At 44.3% G+C, this 13,623-nt stretch overlaps 1 protein-coding gene across 1 annotated transcript; it reads right to left on the reverse strand.

Annotated features, from left to right (window-relative positions):
- Positions 1-1,570: 1,570 nt before the first annotated feature.
- cdc25b (cell division cycle 25B) lies at positions 1,571-8,921 on the reverse strand. The gene is made up of 15 exons (XM_079175279.1): positions 8,425-8,921; positions 8,183-8,265; positions 7,581-7,632; positions 6,021-6,062; positions 5,832-5,871; positions 5,386-5,523; positions 4,974-5,093; positions 4,740-4,877; positions 4,531-4,608; positions 4,203-4,394; positions 3,780-3,884; positions 3,633-3,695; positions 3,443-3,541; positions 2,988-3,233; positions 1,571-2,651 (listed from the first exon to the last, which is right to left on the reverse strand). Exons 1-15 carry the CDS (start codon positions 8,637-8,639, stop codon positions 2,511-2,513), a joined length of 1,752 nt encoding a protein of 583 aa, XP_079031405.1. The 5' UTR covers positions 8,640-8,921; the 3' UTR covers positions 1,571-2,510.
- Between the last annotated feature and the right edge of the window lie 4,702 nt (positions 8,922-13,623).

Here is a 13,623-nt window from a genome sequence, read left to right on the forward strand (position 1 = left end):
AATAAACTGAACACTGAAGACTTTCAGACAAAGTTTGGCTTCTCACTACAGCAAGTCACAACACTTAATATCCAAAACAATCTTTTTATATGATGATTTTAAAGTTGACAAAGTATACATGAAAGAAGCAAGTCAGAAACAGCACACATTAACAGCCTTTTGTATGTCTTTGTGGAGCCTCCAGCTCCTAATTGGATGGGTCCAGCTGTGAAACCTGGCTCGATTCTCCTTCGACAGACCTGCCAAGGACTCATCTACATTTTAAAACCAACTGTTGAAGTGGAGGCTCCTGCGAGTGTTGCATTATGTATACTTCGTGTGAAGGTGCGAGGCCCCTTAAACATCAGCAACTGGCCATTAGTGGTCTTGCTCAGACAAAGGTGGCTGCTTGACTTGAATGGAAAAGGCTCATTGACAAACAAATGTTAAGATCACGGAGATCCATCCCATCTTACTATCCTGCCAATGCTTATTTCCAGGGTTTAGGAAAGAATTAAAAGCATTTTCAGTTTAATTGCGCAACACAACAGACACTTGTGTCAGCTACAAACAGTTTGCTATAAATTAGTCTTTAAATCTGTGAAATGCAAATAAAGGCTGGCCCTCCCTCTCCCAAACCCACACGGCCGATAGGATTTCAAACTTTGGTAAAGTGCCAGAAGGGAGGGAGTCGTGCTTTTACAACCCTCCGTCCAATCGGTCACGTGTTTACAGCAGCAGGAGGTGGTGGCTCTGACTTTTGTCTTCCCTCTTCTGTCGGGGAACGGCTGGCTGCCAGGCGCCGTCCCCACAAAGCCTCCCTCTGCATACAGGAATGTGGATATGTATGCACGGGCACGCGCTGCAGCCGAGAGGCCACTCCCAAGGTCGGCCAGAGAGGGAGAATTTGAAAAAACAGGAACTGCTGTGTGTGTGTGCAGGAAAAACGTTTGTCCTCATCCTGCAGAGGAGAAGACAAAACTAAACGGCAGATGTGCCATTCTTAGAGTTAAACAGTGGAAAGTCTAGCTTACGTTGACAAACCCGCTTACAGGATTACCATCAGATCAAACCCAGAGGTGCATTAAATCTGGATCGTGGACCGAGATGTAAAGCTGGGCTACAAGTAACACGCTTTTTCATTTAATCTACAACTTTCTGTTGATCATTTTAAATCATTTAAAAAGGCCTGCTTCACTATTTCTTTACTCTGCAGTTATCCAACTAACACAATAAACTCTTAACCCGGATATATTGAGAGATGTCTGTATACAGATAAACGCTAAGGAGGATTGAAAGCTTGGTCACATTTGCCTCGTTTACTTATTCTTTGATAAAGTGTCAAAATATTTTGTAAATGTGTGTGTGGGCTGCTTGACACTAAACATTTGATGAATTAAAGTAAGCTTTCGCACAAAAACATGTTCCGATTCCTGAAGTAAGGTCACGAATAAAGATAAACATTCAAGTATCCGTATGGAGACATCGCATCTTCGTGTCCACAGTGACAGTCACAGCACGAAAAGCTCATTTCTGACAATTAAAAATAAAGATCCTGCACATCACGTTTGAACACACATTGGCTTTTTTATTTCAGCAGCTCCCCCACGAGCCTGTACCAAAATATTCAAACCACCCCATTCGTTATAAACTGACATCGTTAGCTCTGCAGAGGGGAAGACTTGTTGTCTCTGAAAATAAAAAAATAGGAATCAAAACAAATCAAACAAGGATCAAATCTCCTCTCACACTTGCTGACCTGCAGCATCAGAAACATCTCACTGCAAAGTTAACAGGTAGTACGGTTTTGCTTTGGCATCTTCTGAGTGAGAAAAAATAAAAAGTTACATGTATTGCAACCGATCAAAAAAAAAAAGCTCTGCATTCATTTTAGACTGTACAAATTGTCATTAAAATAGCTAATTTGCATTTTGGGACACCGAGAGAAAGGCATAGTTTCAACAGATTAATATCTAAATGGGGTAAACACAATTCATAAAAATATATAAAAGCAGTATCAAAAAAAAGAAAAAAAGCACCTCACCATTTCACGGTATTTCAATTAAGTGCTTAGATAAAAAGGTGAGCCATGACACATGCAAAATAAAAAAAACAAAAATATCCAGTGAGGAGACTGAAAGACGAGCTTCAGACTGGCAGTGTGGTTTGGTTTGTGTTATTGCAATCTGGCAGTGATTCGTGCTGCAAATGCCAGCATAAGATGACAAAGGCGAGACAGGCAGTAGGTCCAAGTGGTTTTTAAAAACGATCACATTGTTAATGAAATCTGGTCACTGCACCTCGGCAACCACTTCAGGTCAAGCGTTCATTCTTTCCCCTCTTTAAATTTGCATAAATAACTAACTTTGCTAAAGTTAAATGAAACTTTTAGGGACTTTATAAAATCCCCTTCTGATGGCGCAGTCCAAAAAGGTATTTCCTCGTTGGTGGGGCGAGGCCTCGGGTTGGGGGGGGGGGGGGGGTGGGGGGGCAGTGTGTTTTATAGGCAGTTAGGGAGGACGAGGAGGCGCTCAGAGCTTCTTCAGTCGGCTGTACATGTCTCTCTTGCTGCGCTCCCCGGCCCAGGTGCGACTCTTGAGGCGAAACTTCCTCAGGTCCTCCTTGAAGTCCTCGTGGTGCATGGGCCGGTAGGACTGAGGCTCACATTGTGCCTGTGGACGAGAAGGAGACGAGTTCAAAGCACTGAAGAGGGGTTTCACTCAAACAAAAACAGTACGCGGGGGAATTGCTCGCTAAATGTTCGATGAGGAAAGGTGGCTCGAGGCCACGAAATAACCACGTTACGTGTGACAAAATCATCTCAAAAAAGGTTCCCTTACGAATATTTTCTCAACTTGCAAGCGGAGAAAACATGAAAAGAAAAAAAAGCTAGTAAGTGGACCTTGACATGAGCTAATTGTATAAAAAAATAACAGTTTTACGGCTTCTATTGAAGCTCGAGTGGCAGAGAAGTGTCGGCTCACAGAGGAACCTGAAGCTAAACTGACCTGGAAGTGAGGGAAGAAGTCCTTGTATCCGCCCTTGAGGATGTAGAGCTCGGGGTAGTGGAGGTTGGGATACTCGTTGGCGGCGCGGTCCCGCTCCCTGACGAACCGGCACATTCGAGGGCCGCGCTCCGACGAGAACTCGCAGTGGAAGATGATGACGACGCGTTTGTCCGGGCAGGACGGGACGATGGGCGTTTTGAGGAGGAAGTCCTCCACCTGGTCCTCCTGGTGCAGGTTCAGGGCGCCCTGAGACCACAGAGACCAACACAACCGCTTAATTCATAGAAGTACAGGAACTGACAGAGAGGCATTCATGCAGAAACACATTCAACTGAATACAGACAATCCGCCATTATTTAAAAAACAAATACTTTCAAACTGAAGTATTCTATTGCAGTCACTGACTTGTCGTTTAAATGCTTTAAAAAACGAATATGTTGGAGATTCTCTCTCACCTTGATGTGTCCTCCGTCAAACTCGTAGGGGTAGCGGCAGTCCATGACAATAACTTGCTCGACGAGATGATTAAACTGGCTGGACAGAGCGGCCACCATCTGAAAAAACACAATATCATTTATTTAATATGGCAAGAAGACACGCTGACATAAAATATTTGTTACATCAGCTCCGAGCGCCTCTACTCACCGTGTCCGGGGTAATGTACTTGAGGTCTTGATGTTTGCCGTCCACTGTGGGAAGTACAAAAGGCTGAAAGACAAAAAAGGAAATTGGATGAGACGAGTAATTTCACAGCTGAGTTACTAGTGTGAGAAACAGCAGCGACTTCCTTACCTTGGTGAAATCTCCTATCAGCTCGTTGGAACCGTCCTCGCCGTCCAGTAGCTTCTCGATGTCTGCCTGGCAGAAGGACTTGGACCTCTGGAGCAGAGAGCAGCCCTGGAAGGAAAGACGAGGGAGAAAAAACGATTTAAGGAGGCAGTCGAGGAGAAAAATTAGGAAATTTGAGATGGTCTGCAAAGCCGGAGACAACAGCCAGTCCTGATCAATACTGGATATTGGGCTCCAGTAACCAACGCTAATGTTTACAGGCAAGATTAACTAATATCTGAATGAAGTGAGAAGGATGGGGATACTTTAATTAAGGCCCCGCTTCCTGTTGCCATTAAGTCAACACTAGACTCATTCATTAAACTAATTACACCACGTGGTATCAACACCGATCCCTCACTACAGCGGGCAGCGAGGAGGACTCACCAGTCTTGGGGATTCGGGGTTCTGTTCCACGGTGGTGACCTGTGTTCCTGCCACGCTGCGTCGCCTCTTCACCCGGACCGGTGTGTTTTCGTCTCCGGAGCAGTCGGGACGCTTGGCGCAGAGACGGGGCGGGAGCGGACTGGGCATGGAGGGGGAGCGAAACAGGCTGCGCGGCCGGCAGCGAATCACGGGCTGAGGGAGACAAAAAACAAACTCAATCAATAATTCACACATCCTTTGTGAGCTTAATAAACAGTGTTTAAGGGCAAAAGTAAACATTTCAGCTTCTAGATTCATGCGCTGTGAAACAGCACGAAGACAAACTTACAGAGTCTTCTCCTGAACTGTCAGTCACCAGCGGGGCAGTGAGCAAGCTGGCCATTCCCATCGGCATCCCACAGTTGTTCTGCAGGCGACGAGGAAACAACGAGTTAGTGACCAGTGAAATCAAAGTGTGATGTTCTGAATTCTTTAGAGGAAAGCAGCGATTCAGACCATCGGAACAGAAATCCATTTAGCCGAGCGACCGGGCCTCACCTCCATGTTGTCGTCCAGGACGTCCAGGAAGCCGTCGTCCTCGTCGTCGTTCACAGAGGACGTGGGGGAGGAACGGCTCAGGAACATGGGGCTGGAGTCAAAGAAGTCCAGCTGCTGGATTGGCGGGGGCGACGAAAACTGGAACGACAGGAGAGATGAGGCGCGTTAGCGTCTTTCCAGAAGCAGGCGGTGTGCACAAATTTTTAAATGCTCGTTCATCACAAGTTGAAGTACCATGAGGGCCGGAGCGGAGCTGGGACGGCGGGCGAACGCGTCCTTGGCCAGACTGCTGTTGAAGGAGCGCACGCGACACCGCGACACCGGCTTGGTTGGTTTCTTGAATTCAAAGCCCTCCTGAGAAAAAAGAAAGAAAAGTGTTTTAAAAGAGGGAACTCATGCTGCACTCTTCACAGCACCTCAAACCCTTTAAGAACTGAAAGGCTACCGACACGTTGAGCTACCGACACGCATCACCTGTACGCACCATAAACAAACAAGCTGCGTTTGGGTTCATCTCCTTTTAACCAGAAACCAACCATTGGCAAAACTTTTAAGACAAATAATGCAATGACTTCGTCATGGCAACAAATCAGTTTTGTGAGTTCTACGGCTGCGACCGTATCTATGAAGCGTCTGCATCACGGACCTTCGGCATGTTTTCCTTGTTGTCGCGTTGAGAGGAGGAGGAGGCCGTCATTTGGGATGGTTGTTGTCCGAATATTCCATAGCGGTGGGAATCTGTTTCCTGTCCTTTCCGAGACGGACTGTAACTCTGGAGCTGGAGCTGAAGGGGGGGGGGGGGGGGGAGAGAGAAGAGAGATCCAAGTCAGCAGACGCTCAGCAGCTGTAAACGAGCCGTCCTGTAGCAGGTTCACACTGGACTCATTAAATATGTAAATCTGCCCTCAAGACAAATTCCCGTTACTCAGTCCCAAAACAAACATCTAGCTGTGATTCTTTTAAAACTCCCCTTTGTGTGATTTATGAATATTTTGACATGTGGATATTAGTGCTTTATCAACGACCAAATTAACAGCATCAGCCAAAGTTTTGACTAATTACAAAAAAAAAAAACATGTCAAATCTCCTTACCGGCAATGAGTTGATTCTTCTGATTGGTATCCTCCTATGACTGGTAGAGGACAGAGGAAGCGTTGTGGTGAATACAAACTGTTTTAGTGTGAGGGGTAGATCACTCCTTAGAGAGCAATACTGTTCAAATAATGAGGCAATAAAACACCCGTTAATGATTTCAGGTTATTGACTATAAAAGCAACTTACTCGTTGACAACTCTGCTCGACTGTTGAATGGCCTTTTCAAATCTGCAACAGAAAAACGGTTCAGAATTAGTTGAAAAGGTCAGTAATATAAAACCGATTAAACTAATATTGTACAAGAAAGGAAAACAAGGCTGCAACTAACGATGAATTAATCATTAATTATTCACTCTAAAAATGACGGAAAAGAGTGAAAATGCCTTCACGATTTCTCAGAGCTCAATTTAATGCCTTCAAAACGTTTAAGTCAAAATTGTTGACAATCACTTTTCTGTCAACGATCTTTCTAATAAAACCTGCGGAGGAAAGAGGCAGACAGGCCTTCACTGGCGGTGGAAGAACACCGTGTGCCATTAAACTCCAGCGATAAAAGAATCTGGAGCTCTTTTGGGGAAGCGAGAGGGAACGGTTGGGACTAGAGGAAGTTGGTTGAATGCAAAGAGGCAAGAGGTGGTCTTCGCATTGGAGTAATGCCCACCTGTATGCTAAATGAGCGCAGAGCTCGGTGCGAGTGGGGGGAGAAGTGATGCAGGGATCAGCTAATCTACCATATGCCTGCTGGAGCCACCGCCGCCAACCCCTTTTCTGCAAGAGCCTTTTGTTTGTGGAGGAGAGAGCGTGTCCCATTCAATGCGGACCAGGAGAAGGGAGGGCAGTTGTTCTCCAGGGTGCCCTCATTTCTAAAGGCCGGGACGCAGAAGAAAACTCCAGCCCCCCTATTCATATTGATATAACAGTGCATAGGAAGAGTGTGCCAAACCCCAGAGGGGGTGCGCCATCATTAAACCCAAGCGCGGGGCATGTCGTCCTCCCCCCAACCTGGAAAATCGCCGAGCAACCGAGGCGGAGGTGAATGAGGTCTTGAAGACCAAATGCTGCTGTAAAGGAAGTCTCACATCAGACAGCGGCAGATGTCTGCAGAGACTCACCCAGCGCAGAGTTTAGAAGAAAGGGCCACCCAAGATTAGCAGGCCGAGGATATGCTGACAAACTGGTCAAGATAACAAGGCGGACCTGCTAATGTACAGCTCGTTGCCCGAGCACGTCTGTTAACTCGCCATCTATTGTCAAAGGAGGCAGCACAATGGTGACTGAGCCTACGGTTCACTGATGCAATATTTATCCATTTTCAAAAGTACCAACTGGGTGTCTGTGGTGACATTCCTGGAGAAAAACTGTTGTATTACAGTTTGTCTCTATTGTATACACACAAACTAATTTAACTATGCACATGATTTTGAAAACTTGAAGCTTGTGTATCATCAAAAAAGCACAAACTCATAGTTTTCACTCAAATAGAAATCCGACCAATACCCAGGACTTAAATCTGAAGGATTGCCGCTTTATGGAAAGTTAAGATCACATGTCTTTATCAGTTAATCTTCTTAGTAAAAATAATAAGTGAAGCCGTCCTCTTAAAGCCAACGGTAGAAACAATAATCCCACAGATGAGAAATAGTGCTTGGCTCAGCTGAGGGGGGGAGGCTGTGTCTGGGTAAGCAGAGCGACACAGCTCACGGGCTGATTGATTAGAACAGACACGACGAGGACAGTGCAACTTACGTGTCCTCCATTTCAACAGCATCCATGGGGCTGGGGGGGTCCATGCCGAGGCCTGGAGGAAGAGATTTGTGTCACAGGTCAACATAAGCGTCAGGTGGTAAAGTGGCCCCAACGGCCAGATGAATACCGATGCATTAGAGCTGCATACTCGGTTCAATAGCAACGTAACCGCAAGCTTGGATTTGATTTTAACACTTGAGACCGGTGCAACTGCACGCATCAGTGCTACAATTATTTTCATTTATTAAAACTACCTTTCATGAAAGGGAAAAGTCATAAAGCTCACAGGGACACTTTAAAAAAGCTTCACATTCCAAATTATATGAATACATTTAGTTAATCATGTAAGACAAAGAAAAATAGCAAATCCTCCTAATTGAGAAGTTGGGAACACGGTCATATTTTTAATTTTTGCTTGCAAAATGAACTGAATAGTTACAACTTCATTTTCTGTACTAAAAAACAAGCATTGAGCGCAATCACAGGACCACATCTTCAGGACGCGACTGTGACAGGAGGTGCAATAGATTTACATTTGGCCCTTGGGCATCAGTTCTAACAGCATCAATTAGCACAGACAATAGATTTTTAGCAGGACTCACCAGCATCAGATGACACGTCAGAAGCAAAGGAGGAAACCTTCTCAAGGGGTGCATGTTTTCTCCTTTTCGGGGTATCACATAAGCTGTGTGGGGAAAAGAATGAACATCAGTGATGTGGACATTAAATCAGACTGTGCACGCTAGGAATACATCAGGGTTCACCCATGGCTTGAACAAAAACAAACTCAGCTGTAGATGAAATACACAAGAAGAAATAATATGTCAAAATGTAATAATATTACCTTCCGAGTACAGCTAAATTGTTCATGTCCAGAGCCAGATTGGTGACGGGAGACAGCACAGTGGCGGGTTCAAGGGAGAACAGGTCCCTGCAGTGCATGTTCTTTGTGCTCAACTCGGGCAGGCAGAGCGAGGAAAGCCCGCGGATCCCGTCGGGCCTGCTCTTCAAAACGCTCTTAACAGGACTGGTGCAGCCAAAAACATCATCAGACTCCATCTTTAGCCGTCCAATGTGTTTTAAATCCAGCAGACGGTATTGCTCTGCCGAAGGCTTAGTTTGAATTGCGGGTCTGGAGAGGAACAAGTCAGCAAAAGACGGGTCCAAAACGTCAAGCTAACCAGTTAGCTAGCAACAATTTAAGAAAACATTTCCAAACATAGGACCCGAAACACCGGCTGGAAGTGACTCGGTGGTGAAATTTTGATTCGGTCCTGCAAACGACTAAAGCCACATAGCTGTTGTGTGTGTGTGTGTGTGTCAGAGAGCTGCAGCACAGCGAACTCCCTCTCTGACAGCCCCCTGGTTTCTGAGAAAAAGCAGACTGCGGCACCCCCGTTTTTATGTTCAAAATAGAAGCTCCGGAGCGGCAATCCCTGAGCCAATCAGCGCTGTTGTTACATCCAGCGGACCAATCAGAGCGCGGAACAACTCTCCGCTGTTGTCCTCTCGCCGGATGGGGGAGAGGACGGAGGACGTGACATAATCCTTTACAATTTTCATTTTTCTTCTCAGATATCTTTTGTTCTCGACTCTCAACTGTGGGCTCCATGTTTTTTTTTATCAACGGATCCATCAAAATAGAATATATATGTATATATTACTGATAAATATACCTGTTTTTTTTACATTAAATCGATTTTAATTGAGTAAATGTTCACTTGGCTGCTAAGATTTGGAATAAGATGAGTAAACAGGACAGAGTTACAAAATGGCTGCATTGCAAGGCAAATAGGACATAATAATCACCAGTAATTCATCTTAACTGTGGTTTACACATGCAAGCTGAAATCAGATATTATTGCATAATTCTTACAGTACATAGACAGATAGATAGATAGATAGATGAATAGATAAATAGATAGATGGATAGATAGATAGATAGATAGATAAATAGATAGATAGATAGATACCTCATACGCCTCCCACACAAAGTGACTCACACAAATCAGTTTTCCACTGATGACTATACTTCCTTTTTGCTGTTTCTCTCCCTTTCTGTCGCACCAGAGCACATGTTCTTCTTCTTTCTTAAATCCTGTCAAATGTATGAATGTTTCTAACTTGGTTAGACGGAATGGACACAGGGAGAAGATGCATCAATTTCAAAAAATCACAAAAGTGTTTTTGTTTAAAGAAGGAAACAATATTATCCTCACTGCTTCTTCTGGTTTCCATTAATTCAAAGCAGGGGACATATGTTCATAAAAGGAAGCAAACATAGTTTAGTTTCAGTGTATTTGTGGTTATTTCTTTGCGTCTTGCTGCTGGTCTGTAATGTCTTCTGGATAAGACCCTGATGTCTTGCTGTGTCACTACAGGTTTCCTCTTCAGGACTCCATTTTGAAAGGCTAGTTACTCTGCAAACAGGGGCCAAAACCCCATGTTTATAAAGTCGAACACAACATTGCGGACAAACAGACACACACATGCCTGTAACTAGTTGAACCAGACTGCTGAGTCAGTCCAACCGACACAGTCAGACAGATGTTACCAGTAAAAACAACTCAGAGGTTTATGAAGTGTTCATGTTTGTGCTTCTGCAACTCTGTGTTTGATTTAAATTCTCCCACCAGAAGTCTGGGTTTCTCATGCACAGTCCTGGTCGTATTCACAATGCTAAATGTGCAGTTATATGTAAGTCAGAATCTCATACCTTGTCATGCAGGCAGCACCCATTTTAGGACAACACCAGTGCTTTAGTATTGCAACGGGGAGGACTTTCAGTATCATTTCTAGCTAACCTGGAGCTGTAAGCACGGGGGTGTGTTGACCTTTGGCTTGTGGAGGAACCACTGCAACAGTCTTTGTTCGGACAAAGTATCTGCATGATTTGCATCACCGATGTAAATGAAGTTTAATGAACTTCCCCTGGAGAGGTACGAGCACAGGCCTGGGACTCCGGGCTCCACACCCCACGTCTGAAAAGAAGAGACAAGAGGAGAGGGGGGGAGACACAGACCCATCTCAAATAAAACCTCCGCAAAACCTCCCGACACCTTCTGTTCCCACCAAACCTGCACTGACGTCCCACTGCCGACCAATTTCCTCTTTACACGAGCTCACTCCAACAGACACGAAGAACGAGGTGGCAAGATTCACAATCTGTTGATGCTCCGAAGCTGCTGAAGCGACCATAAAATACAAGTGTCAAAGAGATGGAATTTCCTTCCTTAAAAATAAGAGAGACCAATAGTTTTACTAACCGGCCCAAAACAGCCATCGAACCGAAAGGCTTGTAGAACCAATATAACTTCATAAGCGTTTGTAAAAGCTGCTGTAAAAAGTGCTCCGTGAAATAAAGTCTATTACTGCGGTGTATTATTGGTAGAGCCAATCTTATCTGTATTCATCTCACAGATAAACACACAGTGTGTGGCTATCTGCGGGCAGTTTGTGGCGTTGGATTGAGGTAACCTGTAATTAGGACACTCATAATGGATTCCTCCCCGCCGATGGCCTCATACTCAACAATCTGAGCTGCTTTCTGTGAGTAGCTGCAAGGGAGGGAGGGCTTTACACTGACACACACACAAACACACACACACACACACACACACACACTCGCTGCCCACTATAGTTTTGTAAGCGTGAAGTCTCAAGGGGACCTTTCTTCGAACGCAGATGTTTTGCGAAAATTGAAAACTGAATTTGGCAACTTTCTTGCCAGAAAAAAACAAGTATTCACAACTTGTTGCTATTAAGCTCGAGACTCATAGAAGAATACAGCAGCTTTGAAAACACATTAAAAGTACAAAGAGAATACGGTTTAGTTTCAAGTTTTCCACATGGACGTTCTCTGGCTCTGAATGTGTATGAAGTAATAAGATCCTTTACTTTCTGTAAAAGAAGCAACACCAGAATTTAAAAATACGAGTCAAAGTCCTACATTCAAATGACTGTAAAGAAGTATTATCAGCTAAATGTACTTAAATGCTTGAAAAAGCAAATACTTGCGTTAGTTCGAGCTGCAGAGTAATCCACACAGACGAGGACTCAAATCATAATATTAAACGGCTTCAAGCCATAAAACAGATTAAGTATTTATATATACTCTCTCTCTCTCTCTCTCTCTATATATATATATATATAGTAATTCATTAACGTGAAAGCCATGGAGGGAGTTGGGAGGGAGCCAATTTAACAAGTTTAAGCTCTAACAATGTGTTGTACATTTTGGATGCAACATCTTAATCACTAAGTATACCTCTATAACTATACAAGTACAAGTACCTCAAAGTTGTACTGAAGTACATTATTTGAGTAAAAGTATTTAGGGAGGGACAATTGACAGACAACCTAAAACCTAAAAGTGCAGGACACTGAAAGAGCAGTTGAGTGGACACTTACTTGTGCGTTTGCATTTGTCTTATTTGTAAATGTAATGCAGCAGCATTAACATTGACGCTGGTTCAAACAGGCCATTGACACAGACTCAGAGGCAGCTACATTGCAGAGCACCCGGGCTGTGGTGACACACCACGCTCTGGGTAATTAACATGAAATATGTCTCCCGACGTCATTCCCCAGCAGTCTGTTGTCATGTGTTTTCTGTCTCTGATCTTTTTTCTACCACAAGAGCAAGTTACTGTGATCTTTCAGCATCCTTTCCCACAACAGTTCGTTATTTTACAGCCGTGGTTCCACCAGTTTTCACTGAATAAAAGTACAAACAAACCCTCTGATGATTCACTCAACGATCAAAGTTTGGCCCACAACAGCGGCATTCATTTAAGCCCTCTGACCCCTCGAGGGTCAAGTGAGTAAATAAATACTAATCTAAGAGGAAGTCTAGATGAAAGCTCCATGATAAAGAAGAACAGCAACAATATCAGAAGTACTGCAACACAAATCAATATGTAGTCGAAACTAGAAGTTTCAATATACAGTTAGATAGAGGGAGTTAGTTTCAGTTCTTGATTTCACTTCAACCAACGTATCGTTTTTTCTATTTATATTTGAGTACATTCAATGTGGGAATTAGTCTGGTAGGCTTTTTATTATTATTATGGACAGAGCCATGCTAAATGTCTTTTTGCTAAGCTAAGCTAAGCTAATCGCCTGCTGGCTGTAGCTTTAGCTTACAGACATGAGAGTGTTTTCGATCTTCTCATCTAACTCTCGGCAAGAAGGAGAATAACGTTTTTTCATACTGTTCAATGAAAACACTACCGTACCGTACTGCCCCAGCTGTTTCATTGCCTTATCACAGGATGTCTAGTTTCCCGCTGGCAGACTTTTCTGATAAGAGGCTTTTCAAGATAAGCACGAGCAAACTGAGCCGATGCAGATATGTTGCCAAATCATTGTGCTTCTTGTCAGTACAGTAAACCAAAGGAGGGTCACCAGCGCAGAGTTGACAACGCCCAATGTAGCATTATCAGTTTGATTCTATAAAGTCTACTGATACATTCTAGTTTGGGTGAAGTATCTGAGTTTGATTCCAGGTTTTGTTTTGGTTGCTTGTAGATGGGAAATACTTGACTCAACTGAGCTTTGTTAAGAACATTTGACTTGAGGACCCATGGGTGAAATATTGCATATTCTTCAGCAGTTTAACATGTAACCACACGACTTGTCTTGCTCTATATCTCCACACTCCTTTCATAGAGAACTGAAGGCATGTTTGCATGGAGACGCAGCCACTGCTCCCCCACGACACACACCTCCTCCCTGGTGTTCATCCATACCATTGTTCCCTCTTATTGTCCCCATTGGTGTCAATGCAGACTCTCCCCTGGTAAAGGTCACCCCTCCACCGGTCAACCACTTACTCCCCCCCCCACACACACAGACCTCCAGGCTCAGGTCGAGGAAGCAGACATCTGCCGGAGGAGGGAGGCCGGCCGCCGACAGATGGACAACCGCACAGAGGGAGAAGGCTCGAAGCCTCTGGCCAGGAATTCTGGAGGGAAAGGCAGACAAAAGATGAGGAGGGGACGAAGACGGGAGGCTGTGCTGGATGTATGTGGGGGTTAAAGAA

Source organism: Pholis gunnellus (assembly GCF_910591455.1).
Source record: "Pholis gunnellus genome assembly, chromosome: 15".
In the NCBI taxonomy this organism is placed as follows: Eukaryota; Metazoa; Chordata; class Actinopteri; order Perciformes; family Pholidae; genus Pholis; species Pholis gunnellus.